Raw genomic sequence first — 23045 nt, 5'->3', positions numbered from 1 at the left:
TTGCTGATCCTTATTGGCTTCCCCGCATTTCAATGCTTGCGTTTGTGGCATCAAGCTCTTATCAGCCATATCCTAGTGGCAACGGGGCCAGATAGGAGACCAGAATAGCCATGGGACAGATTGTTTATTATGAACGCCAGTCCTTGAAGTAATCTATGATCGAACAGCACAAACCTTCAGCTTCCAGTGTATACCACGTCTATTCAGCAGCAGTTATTGATGGCGGACGGCGACGTGTCCGGAATTGCTTTAACCGATCATGATACTCCCCCAGGAACTGTTCTTCTTATCAAAGGTAAGGTCCTTTCTACTTCGACGGGAAACCCTCTGACATACACGTAGATAATGATAGAGATGAGACTCATGGGCGACGAGGGATTGTTCTGAGCCCATTTCCATCCAGTGACCCTAACGAGCCATTGGTAAGTCTGGCCTCCCCGACAGGAACGTCGCCTACTGATGAGGAATCCAGAATTGGAGCACTGCACGCAAGGCATGCAATTTCACCCTCGTACTAGCAGTAACCTGTCTTATTTTCACAGCGTCTGTGGTCCCCTAATGTCTTATATACCATGAACGAACGAACTAATCTGGTTTCGTTGAATAGGCTCTCCATCCAACAGATATTCTGGCAGTTGATGGTGGTCGACTTAGACGTTACTTACGCACAGTTAAACAATGCTATGTCGGTTAACTTCGTTGGACTCGCAGTGGGATGTGTATTTTTCATTCCCTTTGCGAAGAAATTTGGCCGACGACCAGTGTACTTAATCTCCACGGCGCTCATGCTGGTCACCTCCTTTTGGGGAGCAGAGATTAAAACCCTCGCGGAGCTGTATATCACCAACCTCCTACAGGGCCTCGCTGGAGCAACGAATGAGGCGATTGCTCAGATCACCGTGAGCTTTCCAGTAACCTCTCCCCAGGAACGATGGGCTTACAACTCTTATCATCAGATTGCAGACCTCTTCTTCGTCCATCACCGTGGCGGAATGAATGCGTTGTACATGACCATGATGATGGTTGGAGTAAGGCTTCTTCATCGACTTCCGTACTCACTCTACTAAAATCATGTTAGAGCTTTCTCACCCCTATGGCTGCTGGGGCTCAGGCAACAAGACAGGGTTGGCGATGGTCCTACCGTACCATGGGCATCTTTAATGCGGTTATATTTGGACTTTTTCTCGTCTTTTACGAGGAGTCAAAGTATACTCCTACGATCGAAGGAGTCACACCCACCGCTAGGCCTGCGAACGGAGTGCACCAAATTTCTGGTGATGAGCCTAGCAACAAATCACTTATCAAAAGCGCTACCAGAGCTGAGGAGCATAGCGTCAGTGGTCCTCCATTAGATCACACGATCCCTATGCAGACATGGACTCAGAGACTGTCATTGGTAACCTATACACCGGAGCCCATCTGGCCTTACTTCTTTCGCCCCATCGAGATCCTCTTTACGTTTCCAGCGGTCCTCTGCTGTGGTCTGCAATATGCATGCGGAGTGATATGGCTTACAATCCTTTCCAGTGTGCTCGCTCTTGTATTCCCTCTTCCTCCATATGAGTTCACCCCCGAGCAAATCGGGTATATGAGTGTTGGTCCGTTCATTGGTAACTTGATCGGCTCGTTTTACGGTGGCTTCCTTGGAGACTGGTCGATTAAGTACTTTTCTCGACGGAATTCCGGATACTACGAGCCAGAGATGCGCCTGTACATTCTACACCTCCCGGCAGTGGCTTTGTGCGGTGGTCTCATTATGTTTGGAGTAACCATTGACAGAGTATGTTTCGCAAAGGCGACCTCCCTTCCTTAGTTCTGCGCGATTGATCGCGAATGAATTTGTCCCGTGCTTTCCTTTCTCTCAAGCCGTTGTGCTCTACTACCCAGCATTGGACTGACATCTTGCAGGGTATGCACTGGATTTTACCCAGTATCGGAGGAGCACTCTTTGGATTCGGGCTCGGCAGTATCAGCGATGCATGTCTAACTTTAGTTATCGATAGTTATATGGAGGTAAGCCGCAGCTTGGCGTGTCCCTCACTGCTGATTCATGCTAAACAAGTTATCAGATAACAGGCGATGCGTTCACGGGAGTGGCCTTCCTTCGCAATGCTTTTAGCATTGGCATACCATTTGCCATCAGCCCTTGGATGGAACATAGCGGCTTGACTAAGATGTTTGTCGCCTGTGGGTTTATCAGCCTGGGAGTCACAATGACATTGTTGGGCATGATCATGTATGGAAAGCGTATTCGACGCGCGACTGCAAAGCGATATTATCAGATGTCTGGTAGAAATGGTTGACTTGTAGGCCATAGCTTGGTACCATATATAGCCTGTGGATTGATTGCAGCGGATGTTATTGAGGTGCAGTTACGAGAATGCCGACGCCTTTATATTGACAAGAATATAAGCATAAGGATTTGCGTATTACCGTCGGAATTAGTATATTGAGACTCAACCTCACTACATAGGGTAAGTTACGCGATGGACACACTGAATCAGCTCTTCTTCTCCTATGTGGCGTTGCTATATGTACGAGGATTTCGCAAAACTACGAAAATTAGAATCCCTAGCTTGTTACCACGGCTACAATAGTGGAAGTGATATCGGTAGATCTCATAGCTTTGGGGACCACCGTCCTTTCTGAGACATTTGGTGTACAGTACATGCCTATGCTAATGACGCACAGATGTCTTGCAGAGTCCCCTAAAAATTATTAACGGTTGGATACAACGGCCAGCCTTCACAGTGATGAAACATGCCTAGGTCACACCATCATAGCCTGAAACTTGAGCATGTTAGAGACTCCATGATAAACCTTCTTTCTCCTTAAGACCTACATCAGTGTCTTCATCAATGGTTCTCCCTTGCATACTTTGGAATGGTCGGAAAAGCATCATCCTTGTTTGGGAATGCCGCACTCCGCAGGCTCACTACGTTGTGATGAGTCAAAGCGACAGGATCCCTCCGTACACTTGCTGGGTTAATACATATGTCTAGCAGGAAATAGCCTGGAGAGTTCTCTCACCTTATTACGACACTTGATGTTGACCCACTGGTCCCCAACCTTCCTTTTGCAAGTCGATTTACGCGTCCTAGTATCGCATATCTTTCACACATTAGCTGCGGGGTTTATAATCACACTGATCCCATGACTTACACCGTAGAGTATCCGATTTTGTCCCAGTAGGTTATCATTATTCGGCCCGACGGTGTTGTCACTAGGCCTATTGTCATTACTTGGAGGCGTAACCACGATCTCGGGAAGATCGCTTGTATTATAGTGTCCCCCGGATTCAACAGCCGCAGTTACAACTGCGGCAAGGATTACTATGGAGATAAGGCTGGTCTTCATGGTGGGATAGCTGATGCTGGTTGAAGAGCTCGTAGGAAGCAAAACGAGATGATGAGGTAGATGGAGAGATAAATGATGTGAAAACTGCTGTAGCCGGGAGATGGACTATCCTATATAGCGGAGTTCAGATTATAGTTGTTGTCCATATATACCCGAGTAAGAGGGTGCTGCTGTTGAACGGGGCACTAGAAAGTTTGTACTTTCCTTAGAGGAGAATCATGTCCATTGAACTTCATGATATTGTGCTACACGAGTAGTTATGTGTACCAAATGGTCAGCCTGGCCAGCAAATCCCAGAATATGGGCTGGTTGGACAGGAAACCAAAGTTTGACGCCCGGTAAACCGCTGCTTTGTGGCCTTTGAGGCGTTCAAGGCGTAGACTTGTCGGACGATGGCCCGTGTGTCACCCTACCATTAAGATTAATAGACTCCAGCCTTGCGACGCCTACCCAAAGACTAATCCAGGACTATTGGCCATTCAATGGAGTTCATCAGACTGGATATATCAAGGCCCAGGGGGAGGTTTATTTGCACGGGCTATATGTTCATCGGCTAAGAATGACTTGCACCTCCTCGCAGTGCTCAGCCTTGGCAGACATCTATGATAACCCCAAGAAGCCCAAGGGATAGTTCTCCTGACGACAGAAACGAAGCTTTATCAACCGGTGGCTTTTCGGGCTAAAAATTACCAGGAGTTGGCGATGATATTAACGCGATTTGACCATAGTGTCATGATGATATTTCTACTACCAAAGCGCCCAAATGGTGAGACAGCATAGGTATACTCTGGTCGGCAGTTATGCTGACCAGTACCTAATTGACAGGCGCGCTGCCCTGCATATCCCGAAATTATAACGGCATAGCAACACTCGTTACGGCACACCTTTCGCCTGCCAAGATAGCGGGGAGACGTAGTATTCAGACTGATGTCTCTTCCAGTGACCTGTATCCCTGAAAATGGGAGCCACAAATTGCTGTCGTCTATATCCCTCGTAGGAAAAGTTGAGTCAGACGGTCGGTCATATGTGTTACTGTGCCAGCGTGTCATTGGCAGAGGATAGAGACGTTAAGACATAACATCACTTCCCTCCGAACTTAAAATAACGTAAAACGTTGCGAAAAATGACTGGGTAAGATCCAGTGAACCGTTTATGTCAATGTTGACCCTAACCGAAGCCTTATTGAGTGGGACCTCAAGTGCGGTCTGGTTCCGCGAATGCTCTGTAAGCAAATTTGAAAACATACTCTGGAATGGAAAAATATATGGATCTGAGGATACTGTGGATCCCTCATGCAACCTCAGCCACACTTTGTTTCAAAAAAACATTCTAGGTTGACAAGATCCACTTGGGGTCTAACTTTGCTGTGAACGTTAAGAATACCGAGTCTGGAAAGCCAGCCATGAGCCGCCAAACAGGGTAACCTTCACGCCAAAAGTCTACTTTCCACAAAAGAAAAACGAGCCCAGCTGAGGGTGGCTGTGTTGTTCTACTAGTCTTGATCACTTTAACGAGACTAGATTCCTTCTAGGGTGGAAGGCGATGGAAGATGCACAACCGGCACCGCTAGAGGTTCAAGACAGTAGAGCTAGATAGAGCAGAATGATGATCTTCGGCAACCCATGATTTAGAGATCAAGAGTAGGGATAGTGAATTACACCCAAAAAGGGCGACAGAAGATGTACATAGGGTGCGGTGAAATTCCAAACGTCGTATTTAGCTATCGCTGCCTAAGCATTGCCATGGGTATGTAAATTGCTTAATGGCATATTGGCGCAAAAAAGATGTAAATAGGGGATTCCAAGCTTCTAGATCTAGGGTCTTGAAGCGTAGCTAGTGTCCACGAGCACGCTCTGGGTTAAGCTCCTTACTTGGCGTGTTCCATGCTCAACGTTGAGAATAGTCTAGAATTAGAATCGCTGCACTAGGTCCATAGACTCATTGCAATCTACGTCTAGCAATGGACATATATAAAGCTGGAACTGCTCAGGTGTGGTTTGGCCAATTTCTCATACGCATCAACTGTGAAGACAATACTTCATTTTTTCGCCCAAATCAAGCTCCACCATGAAAGAATCACTTCAAGCATTCATCTTTTCGATGCTCCTACTTGGGTGCAATATTGCTCCCGCACACGCCAGAATACCGGCGTCCGCTTTCCGAAGTGGACGATTGCGCTCTTATAACAATACGCCGATATACAACCCAGGTATGCATCATAGTCCAAGTACGGATGTGGTGGGCAACCTTGGGAATCATGGCCCAAGCGTTCATGACATTCCTAAAGTTTCTACGCTATCCTCTGGTAAGTTCAGAACCAAATGAAGCGCTCTCTGTAACAGTACTATGATGTACCTGCTTTGAAACCTTTCACAGAAGAATGTATGGTTTTCCTTCCGACGAAGAAGCTAACCATGCCGCAGATGCTGCCAAGTCTGGATGCCCGTCTCTCACTGGCAACATCACTGTCAATGCCTACCAATTATATCCGGAGCATGCCGACTTCAATGAGGATGACTGTCTAGTCTACCTAAGGTCCGTATTCCTGTAAGAGACATTATTTTACCACTGAGCATGAACTGATCCTGGATTCTTTATATCTTCAGTGCCCTCTACAATAGCACTGTGGCTGTTTACGATCCATACAAGAAAGAAATAGTGGATAGTATACATCTGCCGGGACTCTCTGGGGACCCGATACTTCACATGAGTGGTGTTGTGGTGGATCCTCAAGGCCTACTCTCGGTCATCGTGGATGCTGGTGCTGCCTTTGACACTCAAGGCCAGGACATATCAGGCGATAACTTCTTGGTGAAGGTTGATCCAGGCCATGGTCAGGTCCTTTGGAGAAAGAACCTCACTGAAGTAACGAATGGTGTGTACGGTGGCTACCAAGACGCTGCTCATGACACTCACGGCAATACCTTTGTCGTGGGTACTTTCCCGACGAGCATCGTGAAGGTTGGTCCCAATGGCTCAACTGCCATTCCTTGGTACTTGCAACCTCAGCCCAATCAAACAGTAGCGGGCCTCTCAGGACTCGCTGCCAGCGGTGACATACTGCTTAGTACTGATAGCTCAGATGGACAACTGTACCGTTTCAACATGACTGAGAAAGTGGGACACAAAATCCATGTTCCTCTGAAGGGCAGCAATGCGACTAGGATCGGTAATAGCTTGGATGGAATCCTTCTCCCAAAGCAATTCAACGGCACAGTATTGTTGGTTTCTGACACCACGGACGGAACTGTTGTGCTCCGCTCAGCTGATGGACTATGGACTAGTGCAGAGATGGTGGGAACAGTTCCCAACCTATATGTCTCTCAGAACGGATTTTCGGTGGACAATGTCGAGATTGGCGGCAGTTTGTACTCCGTTACCGAATTTTTCCTTGATGAGAAAGTGCCGGGGACTTTGGCAGGCAACCGAACCCAGTTTCCCTTGGTTGATATCACGCACCAGGTGTTGAGATTGCTAAAGTAATCCGAGTGTAGAGGCTAAGAGATGTTACGCCTCGTTGCTTGAGGCCCAACCTTCTGTGTTGAACTAGGCATCGGGAACTTTTATACTGGCTTTTGGTTTTATATGGCTTGTGTCCCGACATATTCGGCACCATGTCGTACAGTGGAGAGATAGATTATTAGGCAGATTAGGTATTACAATGGTTTGAGTCGGAATGTCAACGCCCTTTGTTTACACGATTGGTGTTAAAACTGTCTCCGAAATGGGATCATACGAAGGGAGTCTGCGGGACGACAATAGTATGTTCAACCTACCTTGAGTAGATTCAGCTGTAAGCGTTGAAGGCTTCCCCCGTTGACCAAAATGCAGGAAGATATGTATAAATTAGTTGCAAATGCGATGTAGCCATCCTTCAAACTATTTTGTACCAGCGATCCGCCGATTTATGACACATGCGGATCTCTGAAGACCAGCAGGATAGAGATAGAAAAATGCGCATCAAGGGTTCTAAAATTGTAGCCAAATTGCCAACGGATCCCTGGTCTAGAAGGGGCAGTGTAATTATGGTATTTGACTCACCACACAGTTTAATTCAGCTGCGCGTGGATTTTAATGGCTGCCTTACACAAGGCATACGCGAGGAGCGCATATGATGATTCCCGGGGTGTGGTAATATTGGCAAGCCTAGTGACCTAGCCAGAAGTGTTAGATATCATTGCTGGGTTACTATCCGGCTTGAAAAGCTCTCAAGAATCGGGGCCAGGTTCCAGAAACGACTTCCAGTCCTGGCTCCACAGATGGGATGATTTAGGTTACTAGGATATGAAAGGATCCGGCGGGAAAAAAAAAAAGAATTGTTCTAGAATTTGAGATAACTTCTTGGCTATCCTTCTTTCTTGGCCCTCTCTTTCTTGACCCTCTATTTCCCGCGTATTTTGCCACCTAGCCTAGCTCGCGATTGATAATCGGATTAACGTATGTAAAGATGATCCACATATCCTGACATATGCAGGGCTTGAGGCTAAATAATTCTACTATGTGGATACCTAATTGGAGGCCTGGGGCGGAATTAATTCCTACTGACCGTAAACTGTTGCTAAGCACTCTAGATGGCCTGAGTGGTGAGCTGATCATTGTATCTCACGTCCCCAGACCACCATCTCTCAATAGGTTAATCAAGGTACGGTACATGGTACAATTGAATTGATCAACGCCTTAATAGCGCAGTGCCAACTTCGGAAAGGGGGTTAAGACATTCGCAGGAATATGTTGCTGCACAATGAACCTGACGCAAATAGAATGGGGGCGTGGCTAAGTGAATATGCTTGCTTGTCGTAAAGATTCCCCAGTCTGCCTCCATCAGATGATGATAGTTTCAAGTTGTGCCAAGGAGCATTACAAGAAATCCTTGCGGGTACATCGAGCGGGCCTGTGTGTCCTGTAATCACGAAGCTCACACATCATTGTAGTCGTGATAAATGTAGCTCACATACTCCATATCCCTTTCTATATAATACTCCTCCTGACCAGGCCACTGTGGTCGTCCTCTTTCACTATCCACTGTACCCTCATTACCGCATTATATGCTGCACATCCTGTAATACTACCCGAGATGAAGAGCCCATTCTTCGGATGGATGCTATCCATTATCTTGCTCACCCCTTTTGCTGCGACAGAAGGCCTTCCCCCTAATAGCAGCATCATCGTCGATACTGCACCCAATTTTGTGCGTCCATATGTCCTTCCGAAATACAAGGGTGATGCAATCAAACTTACCTCGTCCCAAACAATCCGCTTCTCCATCACCGCCAACTCGTCTGACGGTGCCTTTTCCCTGCTGCAACATAACGGAAAAGCTTCAGGCTGGCTATCAGCTCGGCCACACACTCATGGCTTGACACATGAGCATCTCTACTGTACCCGTGGCCGTTGTCAGCTCTGGGGACAGAAGAATGCCACCAACTCCAGCCACGAGGCGCGCGTTGCTACACCAGGTGATTACGGCAATATCCCCCCGGGCTCCATCCACACATTCCAGCTGGTCGATCCTGACTCGCAACTCACGCATGTCTTCCACCCTGGCGGTTTCGAGAAACTCTTCAACGTCTTCAGCCAAGGTGACCACGACACCCGCGGCGTCAGCTCACCTTACGTTCCCATTCCAGATGATCCTTCCCCCTTCGGACCGATGACGCCTCAGGAATACGACCGCCTCGTCTCCTTGGATCTGTACGCAGCACCAGAGGAGGAGTATATTCCGAGGCGCGACTTTGTCAATGGTACGGCTGGTGAAGCCAAACAGTCCTGGCATGATGGGCCCAACACCCCACCCGACGATCCAACAACTCCATACTTCGTTGCCAAAGATTACGGGCCCAAGTATCTCAACACTGACATTGGATACAAGGTTATCCAGCCGCTCGCATCCCCTGCTCAAACAGAAGGGAACTTTACCATGGGAACCATTATCATGTCCAGTAAGCTGAGGAATGAGTCCGTCTCAACGGCGATATTGCCGCATCACTTTGCCCTCCAAATGGAGGAGGGTCAGCTTGCTTTCCAGGTACAGGGTTATGAGTTGGTGCATTTATTGCATGGTGATGTGGCGTTTGTTCCAGCCGGGGTGTCCTTTTCATATTATGCCACGGTGCCCTATACGAAGTTTATGTATATGAATGCAGGGGATAAGGGATTGGAGTACCAGTTACTGAGAAGGAGTGTTCCCTGGGAGTTTCCAGCATATCCTATATCTCCTGGGTTCAAGGCCAACATTACTGGAAGCAACGTTTAGCTAGCTGTGATCACTGTAATCGGAAATAGACTGCACGACTGTTCATGCACCGAGTGTCTGCGATTTATAGCGCTTGGTATGAGCTAATTGAATTGAACCAGTACCAGGATCGTTGAGGAGCTCTACGAAGCAGCATAGCTACCAGTTGATATTACTTCTATAGCTACGATTTAGCAAAGTATATACAAAAACTCATAGAAGATTAGTGAAAACGTCGCAGGGGTTTCAGATAGAAGTCAATGTTCCGTGTTCTTCCTTCTTAATCATAACATTACCCATATTCGTATATACTGGAGTCCCGTCCAGCCAGCATTCTACAAGATCTCTACAGACACATCATGACACAGAGATGACTGGGAAAATCTCACCCGTCAAGGTTCCAGAGCACCATCCCTCCAATGGTAAGATCCAAGTCTCTGGCGTGAGACCTGGCGCTTGAGTGACTATCCCAAACGGTCCCGTACCCTTGTCTACCTGCATGGGCGTACCATTGCACACCTGCTGGTCAAAAGCGGGTGGAAAAACGGTCAGCTGCCCGCATGATGTTCGCCGCGTGTAGACCCCAGAAAGAATGATCAACGCAACGGCGGCTGCAATGAAGACCAGCGTATAAGCCCGGTACCACCATGTACGAATACATGGGATGACGGTTGTGGTGTCCCGGCCGCGCTGGATGAGGTAAATGACGAAGAGAACGATCGAAACCAGAATGAACACAATATACATGAAAATAAGCAGCCAAAGGACGGACGAGGACGTTGCATGCGTTAGCATCTCACTCGCCCCGTTGTACGGGATCATATAACACGCACATATAGCCAGGATGGCACATATGAGGCCAAGATAGCAGCAACGCACGACCACAACAACCGCCAGAGTGGGAAGATGGAGTCCCTGAGGACGAGTATAAGCATCGGGCGGCGGATCACAGATGGCCATCGAGCTCCTGGGTAGCAGTGATGCATTTGAGGACGTCGTGTTTTTGGTGTCAGGACCGGTACGAACGGCGGTATAGGAAGCGCCATCCGAAGAAGGGGTATGCGTGGTATGCTGCGCCAAAATCCTGCTACTCTCGTACGTTTCATGCTCGTGGTAGGCATAATCGTCGGTCAACCAGGGGGCAGCGAACAGTCGAAGGAGACCGATAACAGCAAGAGGGTAAAAAATAGTGCTCATAGAGATGGTTGCGTTGTACGGTTGATTGCCAATATTGGCTAACGCCAGGACGCCGCGAACCAGAACGACGAGGGCTTGGATACCCTGTAGAGTGATGATGACAGTCTTAATAGAATCTATTGACCAGATCTCCGTGCGGTGATGACGTGGGATGCGTGCACAGAAGCTTCGGCTCTGCCTCATCATGTCTTCGGAACCATCGAAGCCGTGTGGCGTCCAAAAGAGCGCATTGGTGGCAGCCATGTCCGCTGCATCCCAACTATGGCGGTATCTCACTCGGCGTTCCACGATGGCGAGATATCGCCATAGGATGCTGGTGGGATTGTATAGGCAAAGCGTGTCGAGCCACGTCGGGGGACTCGGGCATCGTCGTACCACGGTCGGAGCACCCGAAAGAATATGGGCAATCAAGGGAGATAAACAGAGCGTCAGGATCGAGAGCCAGTCTTCTAGCCTCAGGGTATTGGTTTTGTCGGCATAATTAAAAGCCTGCAGGAATAGAGGCTGGATTTGTACATCCGGAGTGACATTTAGATTCTGAGCCATGACTAACGCTAGCTAGCTGTCGGACGATGGGGCAAGATTATGATCTCAGCATCTCTCTGCCGTATACTAGTAACATAGGAAGGATCAATTGTGTGGCAACCAAGCACACCGTTGTGAGTTGGGTACCTTGTGTCGACATTGGTGTTGGAGGGGTTGGGAATGCAAAGACATGCATGGCATGAAGACGGCATTCCAAAATTTATCGATTCAGGCTCGTGATCGGCAGTCCAGACGCGTTTTCTGTATGGGATCAGCCATCTATAGATCATGTTAATTGGCGCGTCGATCACCTCCAAGCCTCTAAACATGATGATCAGATCCACTCCTTTGGGGGCGGAAAGCCTTCATGCACAAATGAAGAGCAGACAACAACATCCTCCACATTGAACTGCCCCCAAACGAACCTCCGCTCTCCACGCAAGCCATGATGGGCGTATGTATTATGTATCGTGCCTGAGACTCCTTCATCATTCCGGTACTATGTAAGAGCCGCATCCGCCGGCAATTCTTCTCTTGGGTACGGCCTTGTCTCACTGAGATCAAAATGTATCATTCTCCACATATATTCCGTAAACGCTGGACAGTCTACATCATTTCCATTCTGATACCATGACATCATATAACTATAACATGGTTCTTGGCCGGAGTGAAAGCTCGTGAGCATACTTTGGACTTATCGGAATGGTCTATATCTATAAATCTAGAAAATGCGTTGAGGCTTGAATACTCTTGCTACGTTGCATGCGACGAGTTCAGCTTACCGTCTTTGCCATGCTTACTATAATATACATGACAGACTGATATGGCTTCAGACGTGTCGGAAGGCGAGGTCCCTTATTGAAACACCGTCGGCGTCACAGTTGCCTCCTATATGCTAGTTTTCTAGATACATAATTCCAGGATGTTTTAAATTATTCCTTATATAGCCATGGTTGTATTGTTAAATCACCATGATGCTGGACCGAGTCGCAACTTCATTAAATCCTGGATCCCGGGCATCTTAGGCTTTGGCAACGTTCCCCGAGCACCCGTTGCCCTGGGGGAGAGTAGCTATATACTACGGCACAATATTTTCCGTCCGACGCCCATGGGTTTTGGATTTAACTGAGTTTATTTCCGCTCTTCAAGAACTCTCGTGGCCCAGTTTCCTGGGCGAAACAGCATCATTAGTGGGTCCTTCATCAATCATAGCGGCGAGTTGAGTAAAGATAAACCCGAGGGTAACGGGGAAAGGACGGTCGGATTTCGGCGTAAATGCTGACTCGGTTCCAACAGTGACCATTAATGGACGTCAGAGTACGGAATATTTAACATCGCAAGACTAACCCTGTTGTATGCATTCAGGTTTTGGTACATATTTTCGAAGCTAATGTAAAGAATTCTTGAGCCGGTGTCGACGGGCGGAAGAAAGAGTGGGTTGGGGCAATTCTAGACCACGTGGTTTGGTAGCCAACGTTGAGTCTCAGACTTCCAGCATTTCCCTCTCCTCTACTCTTCCCTTTTGGCTCTTAAGTCACCCATAGATTTTATCCCTCGCTAGTTCAGTGGTTCAGTTAAGCGATTGGCAGATTTCCACTGTTCCCCCACCAAGACCCTTTTTGTCTCAGTTGGGTTTCATCTTAGGCTTGGGTGTTGATCCATCGTACTGCAGATCCTCTAATAAAAAGCAAGTCTTCTAGAAGATCGAGGTTTTTGTTCGGCTTGCAACAGAGATTATGCCAATTTGGTCTCCAGTCAAGGAATAATCCGCTGACCATCTCAGATTTTTCTTTCCAGACGAAAGGTGGTGGCCGAATAGAGTTGTGGGGCGTCTCGCCGTTTGCCGCCGTTCGTAAAGCTACCTTCTAACCCTAACCTGCACCATGGTTCACATTGGGCCTATTTTATGCCTATGATTCTGAAGTGCTGTCATCAAATGAAAGGTACTCAAGCTCACATAGCAATTGCCTGTACAGAGTCTCGAGACTTCAATCGGATATCTTGTTTCTGGGCATCATTGACCACAGTAGTATTGAAACAATTGCACCCACAACGGCATTCATGAATTCCCCAGACCAGTTTCAATTGCCAGGGTTAAGGTCACCAGCAGGCTCTTGCTAAAGCTTATTCTCAATGTGTTCTGAGACAGGCACTAACAAACTCTGAAGCCCCTGAGAGTCTGTCTGAGACCCGTAAATATTTCCCTCGGCTCCACGCGCGGTCTAGTCGCTCCTCGTGGCACGGGCCAAGAAACTGCACCCTGGTAACTCTACAACCCCTATTCTCCGTAAAGCAAGTAAAACTCAATGGGCATATACTCTACTCCTGTGTTCATCGGTGTACTTTGAATACTTTACGAATGTAGCACTCTTCAACTACCCGAAGTGGGCACCTGTCAGTTTCCTAGGCATGAGAGGACTTGCTGGACGCTGATAGACCTTGTGCTATATTCCAATACACGCTAGTCTATCGATCCTGCTTTGCCGTTCCAGATTTTCTCTTCCCCGGCCGCACTATGATACCGGCATGAAGTACCAGGAGACTATGGAGGATTAGTTGAAGGGATGGCAAATAGAAAATAAAGTTTGTGGCGAGATCCTGCCACGCACAGCTGATGCTCATATCATCTAAAGATTCTCAAGATTCGAACCGTTAGTGGGGCCATCAGCTCTATTAAGGCAAGAGATCGCCGCCCGCGTTAGTTCCTATAGGCTATCGAAGGCTCTGTTCAACCGGCGCCATTTTCTAGGAGGAAAAGATATACGAACACACCCACCCACAGACAATCTTGTTACACCCTGTAACAGTAGTCACTTACTTAAAATATTGGCTAAGGGGCCAGTTACCTCTGTGAGTTCAACACTTGGGTCAGTGGGCCACGTTATGTAATAGAAGCGAACAGCGTTAACACGCAAGGAAGCTTTCGTTTCGTTCGATTTAAGCAGATAGTTGACGCCTCTCAGTCGATGCGATTCCCTTTCAGACCTATGCATGCCTCACGGAAGGTACGAAATGAGGCCCTGTGACGGTGCCTCAGTATCCCATGGCTGTTGACCTAGCTGTATCGGTCCCGACAGTTGTTGGGAGTCTCCTCTCTGCTCTTGCGTCGGCTTTTGTTCTCGTTATCTTCGCCATTTCACCCAAAAACCATTTTCGGCATTGGCTAATTCTGAATCTGACAATCGCGGGTACAGTATACGATGTATCACAATGCTCCGACCGATGATTGGGCTAACATGCGAGTTGCACTATCGAATAGATTTCCTCAATGCCACAAACAATACCGTTTCAGGCTTCCTAGTCGTCAGTCGGCGCCATGACCTCAAACCCGGACCTGGTTGCCAGCTGAATGGTTGGATTGGCCAATTCTCCGTCCAAGTATGTTTCACCAGCGCCCTCAATAGTGGTCCTCCTTTCTCATCGAGTGTTACACAGGCCATTGATTTTTCGATTCTGGCCATAGCCATGGTCGCATTGTGGATTGTCCAACGGCCAACCATAGTATCAACCTTGAGCTGGAGAGCCAAGGTGATGTTGTGCATTTCCATATGGATTACCCCTTTAGTCACTAGTGAGTGCCTATTCCTTTGTCCCCTTATTGCATATGTACTCTTTCGGTTTCACCGGTTTCGCACACATTATTTACTCATAGCAGGTACGACGGCACTCTGTTTGGGTATCGTTGGACCCGTCAGCGGCAATTGGTGTTGGATCGAGTCGCAATATCTAGGCTTACGGTACGCCCTCGGACATGGATGGCGAATAGCTATTGTGTTCATTACAGCCGTGACGTATATTGTGGTCTTCGTCGTTGTCAAGCGCCGCTACGAGCATCTGAGCCTGTTCCCGAACGGTGATACAACATCTGGCCGTGATAAATCCAGGTCCACAGAAGGAGATCCCGTAGAACTGTCATCCATAAGGCTGGACACAACAATCACTGTCCAGAGTAGCGACGTGTTCAATAATCAATCCAGCACAGGTGGGGTAGGCGAGTCTCCGTCAAGGGATCATCTCCCATCGCAGGTCCCTTTTTCCGCAGGTAAGCTGAAAGAATCGCTTCCACGATGCATTCCTAATGAGGCGCTCTAGTGAAAAGCCTGCCGAGTAAATACGACACGACCTCCAATGAGCGCCGCCTTAGATACGCTGACACCCCGGGAAGGAGAGGAGATTCTACGGAACAACGAGATAAGAAAATCCGATATGCTGAAGTTCGCCGGGTGATGTTACTGAATGGCTATCCGGCTTTTTATGTACTTCTGTGGATCCCCGGGCTGCTCAATCGGTTGCTCGAATCCCTTGGTCATAAGACGAGGTGGCTGCAGATCCTCCAGGCATCTACGCAGTTTATTGGTTTAGCGAATGCCTTTACTTACTCATATAATGAAGGCTTCCGCCGGCAGATCCGCTCGTTAATCACCAGACAGAGACGATCGTACCATGAGCAGCTGTGATACCAATGATAACAGGAGGGAGACCGGATTAACGCAGTACATTAATGACAAATCTTTTAATAAAGAAAATAAAACTATACCTCATGACAAGAGGCATGCCGGGTTTGCTCGGCTGTCCAAATGTAAGAGATTATCAAGATGCATTAACCTTAATAGATATGTCTTCCTTGTTTGGGTTTGCTGTTCGATCCTTCCAACACATCGGCTCTTCTTTGGCTCCACTTTGACATGCATCCCGGGATCATGTCCGTCACGCGCCTCAAACTCACGTTCGCCGAGTCTTCACTACTCCCCAGCTATCTGTACATAGCGCCAGTAGCTGTGATGCCTTCCTCGCATCCCCATTGTCGAGTATCAGTTTAGTCTAAACACAGCTCGGGACCTGTATGATCAGTATGTGGTTATCCAGGTACATATGTATGTCAAGGAGTTATACCTCGCCGGAATACTGAGGGACGGTATTCATATAATGCAAATGCCGATTGAATTATACTTCATGCTTAGTGGATATTCAGTGACAAGATATGCCAGGCTGCATACGTAGAGGGGGGATGGACACGCCTAATGGGGTTTCACAATATAGCCAGAGGTTCGGATTCCTGTAACCGACATGCCAGTGCTGTCGAGTAACCCTGCTTTAAGTTTTCCATGGACGGGACTGTTCGCGTAGGCAGCGGCGGGTGCTGTCAGTTATGGCAACGACATAGTTCACTTATTACGTTCGGTCTTGTTGCCGAACGGAAAAGCAATGCCCGCACCTCCGACGGGTGGTTATTGGTGCCTGAGGCATCAATAGGACAGCTGGACGGAATCCACCGACCCTAAAATCTCTTTCGAAATGATCGACACCCACACAAAAACAGACGCACAATCCACAATTGAATTATGTCATTTGAAATCTAACCTGTCTTTGTTCGCTTACTTAGGAAAGCGGGATCTGATCCTGTCCTAAGAACTGCCTCTTTTGGGTAAACAGGAGCCACACCATGTACAGCATGCGTCGTCTTAGCTTGTTACGCTCTTCTTGGCGCGAAAGGCGTCTTTAACCAGCGAACCCTAGAGGGATTAACTCCTGAACATGCACAAGGCAATGTTGCACGTCACATACATTTTTTGTCATGGTGATGCCACGGACGAAGCATCTAAGGTCTTATCCCCGTGTATTTTTATCCTATGCTCGACACCCCCTCAGATCGGACGTGCGAGAGGAACTTTGGCTTGGTTAATTGGGTTTACTGTTTTTTTATTTTTGGATTCTGACTTGCTCACCCGCCGCATCTGGGTTAGCAAGGCTGGGGGCCATCAGCCCTCAAGGCATAAAAAGCGTTGGACGAGGCTGGCTGGCAGCTTGGCTGGCCGCGACTAGACTGTAGTAGTCCGTGCTTACGTTATCAATACCACTCGTGCATGAGAACAAGGGGAGTAATTAACGAAGTATTATCATGGGGAGTTGAATCCTAGACAGATCATGCCATAAAAGCACGAAGCTGCAGGACATTCCCTGTCGGTGGTGTCGAGGGCTTACCATGTGTTATTTTGCGAATCCTTGGATAGTGTCAAAACTTCATTTCGGGGGCCGGAATAAACTTTTGCCTCAGGCCGTTGCCTCGGCTGCCTCGTCCTGTCAGCTCGTGCCTGTCAATGTCACACTTCCGGGAGTTAATGAGAGGCAGACTCCATGTGGCGTACATTTCATGACTCGGTGTCCTATAATGCTTTTTAAGTTTATATACATGTATAGTTATACGCAGCCTCATTATTCAGCACGACAACTTGAACCTCCCCTTATATCTGCCCCAGTTAGAAGTTCAACACCATAGGGTAGATTAGCACGCATACACAGCCCCGGATATATATTTTTGTATGGACTATGTACATATCCGCTAAATCAACCATGATGATCAATTGACTTCAGGTCAGGATGGATCTGGAGCGGTCCGAGTCACGCCTAGAGGTTCATGGATGAGACGACAGCAAACGAACGAAATTTAATACAATTGGCTAGTGAGGGGTCCGCACGTTCTTATTGGCACGGTTAAAACCCTAGCAAAGTCTTCTAGATGCCAAGCCGATGCCTTATCAGCGAATGGGACTGGTAGCATGTCGATCCCCACGCTTCGACGCTGCTCGCGGTCGATTGAAAGTTCAGACAGGTAGACCTACGGGTGCACGGGGATCCTCATCAATCTAGCGGTAAGAATGAATGTTCTGTTTCTACCGCCCGGATAGAGTTAATTGCGTGCCAACGTCGACAGACAAGAATGGAAAACGCAATTTATGTTGAGCTGCAAATTTTTATTAAGCTGCACCGGAATCCCAACGGCCAGAGCGGTACTGGGGTCAGGACGGGTCTTAGTCCATGGCTAGCTGGTTGCATTGCATACGCATGAGTCGTTCGACCATGCCATTCGCCCATGTCAGATTAGATGGAGAACCCCCCGGTTCGACTGCCTGCGTGGCCTCTTTGTTTCCCTATAGTTGCCCCTGCGAGGTCACGAAATGGCTCGCTCTTTCGACCTCAGCCATGCGACTGGCATCTGGCATCTGCGCAACTAATACAATTGCTGCTTAGGTGACCCACAACCGTTAACCTGCTAACGGCATCTTACGACTATCAAAAAATGAGGGGTATTTTCTTTGCTAATAAGCGTGTCAGACGTCAGCCGTAAGACCCCGTTAGCAGCACTGATCTTATTTAAGTGTTTATCTTGTCGTGGCTTTTTTTTCTTTTCTTTTTTTTGTGCCTGTTGGATTCATGTATGCACATATGTCTCTTATCTTGTATATACTTGGGTTTTCACACGCCCACGGCCCTCAATTGCAACACCACACATAGGCTACATCATCCTGGAACACAATGTCTCCCACACATTCTAGCAAGCCGAGTATCGCGACATCCGTTGATACATATCTCAGCAATGACACCACAGGGGATTGGAAAAGGTATTCCGCCAATGTGGACCTTGAGGCCCAGCAGCCCCCGAGGAAGTGTTTTGCTTCACTACGGTATCTGCTCCTCACCATCTACCGCCGCTTGTTTACCCTAATATACTGCGCCAATGCGATCGCATTCGTGATCGTGATGGTGCAGAGTCGAGAGAAGCTCCTCGCATTTGTCAACGCAGCCGCTGTCAATTTACTGATATGTGGTCTCGCGCGACATCCCCTGGTGGTGAATGCTATCTTTGTGAGCATATGCCGCATCCCACAGTCGACTCCTCTCATGCTGCGCAAGATGGCCGCGAAGGCGTATCATTACGGCGGCGTCCACAGTGGATGTGGTGTGGCATCTTTCTTGTGGTATGTGGGCCTCGTGGCTTTAATATCGCGGGAATATTGGATGTTTCCAGGTTCGGGGACTGTGTCCCTGCCGGTGGTGGTCCTCGCCTATGTATTACTCGCGGATTTGATGGCGATCATCGTGGTTGCGCACCCAACATTCCGGACGAAGCTCCATGACTATTTTGAGCTGACGCACCGATTCGGTGCATGGCTGGCGGTCGCACTTTTCCTGACGCTGCTGGTGGTCTTTGCCGACCAGGCCCGTCATGCAGAGGGTGTGAGTCTTGGACGATACTTGATCAAGCTCCCCGCCTTCTGGATCGTCCTTGTTATCGTCGCGACGATTGTCCATCCCTGGCTACTGCTTCGTCGAGTGAAAGTGTGGCCCGAATATCTATCACCGCATGCGGCCCGACTCCACCTGGATCATACATCCACGGCATTTGGTAAAGTAATAGCTCTCTCCAAGCATCCACTACGGACTTGGCATAGCTTTGCAACCTTTCCAGATCCTGATGGCAAAAGCTTTTCGTGCATAGTATCGAAGGCGGGTGACTGGACGACTCGATGCATTGATCAGCAACCAACCTACCTCTGGAAACGTGGAACACTGATGTATGGCTTTATCCATGTGATGCGAGTTTTCCGCAGGGTGGTCATTATCACTACAGGGTCTGGAATAGGGCCCTGTCTCTCCTGGTTGAGTGAGAAGGATCGCCCACCGTTGCGAGTCCTCTGGCAGACACGCAACCCGAGCCGGACGTATGGTTCCGACGTCCTCAACCTCGTGCGCCAGCTTGACCCTAACCCGCTGATCATCGATACCAACAGCAGTGGGCGAGTGGATATGGTCCCAATGGCGCGGGAACTCATCCGGGAATTCGATGCGGAAGCTGTCTGCGTCATTAGCAACCCGGTGCTCACGAAAAAGGTCGTATTCGAACTCGAGGCCAGTGGGGTGCCCGCCTTTGGGCCCATCTTTGACTCTTGATACTTAGGCTAGCCGCGGAAGAGTAAGAGCGATGTAATCCCTATTGTGTGTCTACTTCCAGTGTGCAAATATATCCTCATTTGTACCTAATAGTAAATTACCATAGACCCCCGAACCAGAACCCCAAACCAAAAAGCCATGCCGGAACTGCTGTATCTTTACTCAAAATTTGATGGACAAGTCGTCGCTCGAAGAATCAATAAATTTAGGCCAGGTATTAGTGAACACCAGAGTGAGGATGGACTTCTGGGCCTCGTCAAAAGCAGAAATCCCAAAGTCTGGAGGAACCACAACTGAGTCGGGAACCCGGGATTTGATATGCATGATACTCTGGCTCACGTACGGATTTTCATCCAGACACAGAGCCCGAGTGTCTTCTTCCATGTGTGTTGCGGCGCCTCTTGACATACGCCGACCGGAACTTTGCACTGCCTCCCCAAACATTTTCGTTAAATCCGAGTAGATCCGCGATTCGACATTGATCGGGAATTCCGCCGTTTTCAAATTGACGCAGGCGCTATAGATCTCGACCGCAATCTTGAAGAAATGAAGCCGGTGATATTGAGGATCGCGGCTCCAATCGTATTCGGGATTCGAAGCGTTGATCCTGGCCCAGGTGGCCTTCCAGTCCCGCACGTAATTCAAGAAGATAATGTTCTCGCCGCTGAATTCTTTGGCCGCAGCGAAGTGGAGCAGGGCATGGGAGTCTTCCGATAGACACTTCTCCAACGCCTTTATGGAGTACAGCTCAGGCATGCGGCTGGAGCCAGCCTGCGATCTCGACGTCCCCGAATCCGACTCGCTATCGGCACCTTTCTTCTCGTTCCAGGCTCGAATCTCTCCAAGGATGCGATCTCGCTGCTTTCGGGAAACGATAAGCTCGTAACATGGAAAGAAGATTGTAACGCCCTCCATCGCCACAATGCCCGGAGTAAACCTGCACATTTTGTGAGTTCGAGCTCCCCACATTCATCAATGGAGCTTCCTTACCAAAGAGCTGGTACCCAGTACCGATTAACGGTTGCCCAAGCCCCGGAGGTCGAATTGAGCGCTATAAACCACAAGGGCGAACCTGGTAACCTGCGAAGAGGTCAGCATCAGGGGATGGGAAGAGTACTATAATTGGTAGTTAAGCACTCACGCGGCGATGACGCAGAGTGTGATTTGAAGCCTCCAGTGATGTATGTCGCGAATCTTGCGAATCTTCCAGAGAACGCACGGCGCAAATATCCAAGACCAGAACAATTGCCACAGAATTGAGGGGATCCTAGACGTTTGTTAGAAGAAGACCACGCTACAATCTGACTGTGAATCTTGCCATTCAGGACCTCGCCGACACTCCGCAAGACTGCCATGTTGGGAGAAGCTGCCGAAGCCATGGAACTTTCGAGACGCGAGGTAGATAGAGAGCGACAGACTTAACTAAATTTGAGATGGTTAAAATGAGCTTTGACAAGAGCGCGCACGTGTGGCTAACTTACTTGGACTGCCATTCCCACCGCAATAGCCACTTCCGTCCGGTGGACCAAGTTCATTTGCTTCCATTGACGCCAGTATTGACTGGGACCTTTCGAACCAGTACTGTACCTGGCTCTCTGCGGTTGGTGTGCGGTTTGGAGCATCTTCTCTTGAATGCCGGAGACGCTTAGGAGTTGCATGCTGTTGGCTTGGAATAGAGCGATTCCCAGCGGCAGGTAAACACTCATGATCCAGTACTCCACACCGCAGGGGTATTCACCGGCCATCGTGTAAGCCAACATGCAAAGAATCCAGTAGATATGAAGACATGATACCGCGCTCAGGGCGAGAGGTAGGTTTCGAATGCGAATGCATTGCTCATGGCGATTGACGACAAGGAAGACGGAGCCGACGAGAAGGGCGACCGACCACACGATGGCCACGGATACATAGAATTTGCCTAAACTATCGAAGATTCCGCCGGAGTAGGTGGAAGCCATGCTTGATGGTCACGAAGATCGAAACACGCCATCCAGAAGAAACCGATCGGTCGGGATTACAAACATCAAAATCGAATCGGGGTAGGCAAAAGGAATGTTATTTAGAGGCAGACTGTTGTGTCTTTCTGCTCTGTCGAGCCACGGCGATCGGCAGTGAAGATCACTGGCTTCTTGTGATCCTCCGGGGTAAAGTTCACTAGTGTTGCCTATGGCCGAAATAACCCCTGAGCCACTTCCAGTGGCCGACGGACATGCGTTTCAGGCCCTAGTTCAATTGGTGCAATTGGTTGACCTGACATTTGGAGGGGGTGTGTCAAAAGCATAAATGAATTCTGCGCTGTACCAGTGCCACCATCCTATCATGCTTCTTACGTACAGATGAACTAGGCGTGTTTTCGGGAGAAAGAAGCTATGCAGACACCATTCTATTCTGTCCACTTGTCTGACTCGTCCACTCTGGATTGATGCACGGATCGCCCACCCATCAAGTTGAGTCTTGACCTTGGTGGAGCCATTTTAACGTCGGCCCGTACCAGTCCGGCCGCCCAGGCCAATCGGAAGCGCAGACATGGGGTCAGCTGTCACCGCTAAGCCCTAGTTGCAGATGAATTACATTAGAAAGGTTACATGGCGAGATTATCTTCTGATACTTCACAAGAGACCTGGTGGGCCCCTCTGGTACTTTTTGGTTGCCTCCTCGGTGCCATGCAGGAAGCGCTATGAATGACTATTGGCTACAGAGTTCATTTTCCGTCATCCTGAACCCATGATTGTCATGATTTTCGTCTTCTCCTGCGAGAGTTTCCAATCAACTGTCTGCAGGCAAGAACGTAGAATACAAGCGCAGAATATCAATGGAATAAAATAGCAAAGTATCAAGCGGGAGGTAATGGCAGTGGACTGTACTGATTTGTGGCTGGACTTCTTTCCGCAACCTGACGCATCAGACGCTGTTCGCCAATCTCGGGAGGCGCCAGGAAGAGAACCCTTGCTTGACCTTGACGTGTTCCAACTGTCCTTAATTTACCTTTTTTTTTTTTTTTCTT

At 48.6% G+C, this 23045-nt stretch overlaps 8 protein-coding genes across 8 annotated transcripts; 5 read left to right on the top strand and 3 right to left on the bottom strand.

Annotated features, from left to right (window-relative positions):
- Positions 1 to 219: 219 nt before the first annotated feature.
- On the top strand, positions 220 to 2303 carry BDV27DRAFT_158151 (putative MFS transporter; the record flags this gene model as incomplete). Its single annotated transcript, XM_032072630.1, has 7 exons — positions 220 to 295; positions 343 to 422; positions 473 to 543; positions 608 to 1028; positions 1079 to 1780; positions 1909 to 2013; positions 2070 to 2303. 7 exons carry the CDS (start codon positions 220 to 222, stop codon positions 2301 to 2303), a joined length of 1689 nt encoding a protein of 562 aa, XP_031927170.1.
- Positions 2304 to 3088: 785 nt separating this feature from the next.
- On the bottom strand, positions 3089 to 3357 carry BDV27DRAFT_158150 (uncharacterized protein; the record flags this gene model as incomplete). Its single annotated transcript, XM_032072629.1, has 2 exons — positions 3089 to 3097; positions 3163 to 3357. 2 exons carry the CDS (start codon positions 3355 to 3357, stop codon positions 3089 to 3091), a joined length of 204 nt encoding a protein of 67 aa, XP_031927169.1.
- A 2067-nt stretch (positions 3358 to 5424) lies between these two features.
- On the top strand, positions 5425 to 6890 carry BDV27DRAFT_172559 (uncharacterized protein; the record flags this gene model as incomplete). Its single annotated transcript, XM_032075894.1, has 3 exons — positions 5425 to 5662; positions 5781 to 5892; positions 5979 to 6890. The coding sequence occupies 3 exons, from the start codon at positions 5425 to 5427 to the stop codon at positions 6838 to 6840; spliced, it is 1212 nt and encodes a 403-aa protein (XP_031927168.1). The 3' UTR covers positions 6841 to 6890.
- A 1477-nt stretch (positions 6891 to 8367) lies between these two features.
- Positions 8368 to 9651, top strand: BDV27DRAFT_128974 (RmlC-like cupin domain-containing protein). Its single transcript, XM_032067086.1, has one exon. The coding sequence runs from the start codon at positions 8432 to 8434 to the stop codon at positions 9608 to 9610; it is 1179 nt and encodes a 392-aa protein (XP_031927167.1). The 5' UTR covers positions 8368 to 8431; the 3' UTR covers positions 9611 to 9651.
- Positions 9652 to 9946: 295 nt separating this feature from the next.
- Positions 9947 to 11437, bottom strand: BDV27DRAFT_172557 (uncharacterized protein; the record flags this gene model as incomplete). Its single annotated transcript, XM_032075893.1, has 1 exon — positions 9947 to 11437. Exon 1 carries the CDS (start codon positions 11330 to 11332, stop codon positions 9947 to 9949), a length of 1386 nt encoding a protein of 461 aa, XP_031927166.1. The 5' UTR covers positions 11333 to 11437.
- Positions 11438 to 13998: 2561 nt separating this feature from the next.
- BDV27DRAFT_117944 (uncharacterized protein) lies at positions 13999 to 15827 on the top strand. The gene is made up of 5 exons (XM_032064725.1): positions 13999 to 14178; positions 14275 to 14689; positions 14747 to 14882; positions 14967 to 15353; positions 15404 to 15827. Exons 2-5 carry the CDS (start codon positions 14522 to 14524, stop codon positions 15766 to 15768), a joined length of 1056 nt encoding a protein of 351 aa, XP_031927165.1. The 5' UTR covers positions 13999 to 14178; positions 14275 to 14521; the 3' UTR covers positions 15769 to 15827.
- Positions 15828 to 18482: 2655 nt separating this feature from the next.
- Positions 18483 to 20122, top strand: BDV27DRAFT_117887 (uncharacterized protein). Its single transcript, XM_032064723.1, has one exon. It carries the CDS (start codon positions 18626 to 18628, stop codon positions 20039 to 20041), a length of 1416 nt encoding a protein of 471 aa, XP_031927164.1. The 5' UTR covers positions 18483 to 18625; the 3' UTR covers positions 20042 to 20122.
- On the bottom strand, positions 20116 to 22211 carry BDV27DRAFT_117909 (uncharacterized protein). The gene is made up of 5 exons (XM_032064724.1): positions 21523 to 22211; positions 21360 to 21463; positions 21183 to 21308; positions 21032 to 21121; positions 20116 to 20978 (listed from the first exon to the last, which is right to left on the bottom strand). Exons 1-5 carry the CDS (start codon positions 21997 to 21999, stop codon positions 20204 to 20206), a joined length of 1572 nt encoding a protein of 523 aa, XP_031927163.1. The 5' UTR covers positions 22000 to 22211; the 3' UTR covers positions 20116 to 20203.
- Between the last annotated feature and the right edge of the window lie 834 nt (positions 22212 to 23045).

This window comes from Aspergillus caelatus (genome assembly GCF_009193585.1).
Source record: "Aspergillus caelatus strain CBS 763.97 unplaced genomic scaffold BDV27scaffold_97, whole genome shotgun sequence".
NCBI classification, from domain to species: domain Eukaryota; kingdom Fungi; phylum Ascomycota; class Eurotiomycetes; order Eurotiales; family Aspergillaceae; genus Aspergillus; species Aspergillus caelatus.
This window is presented reverse-complemented; position numbering and strand designations above follow the sequence as displayed.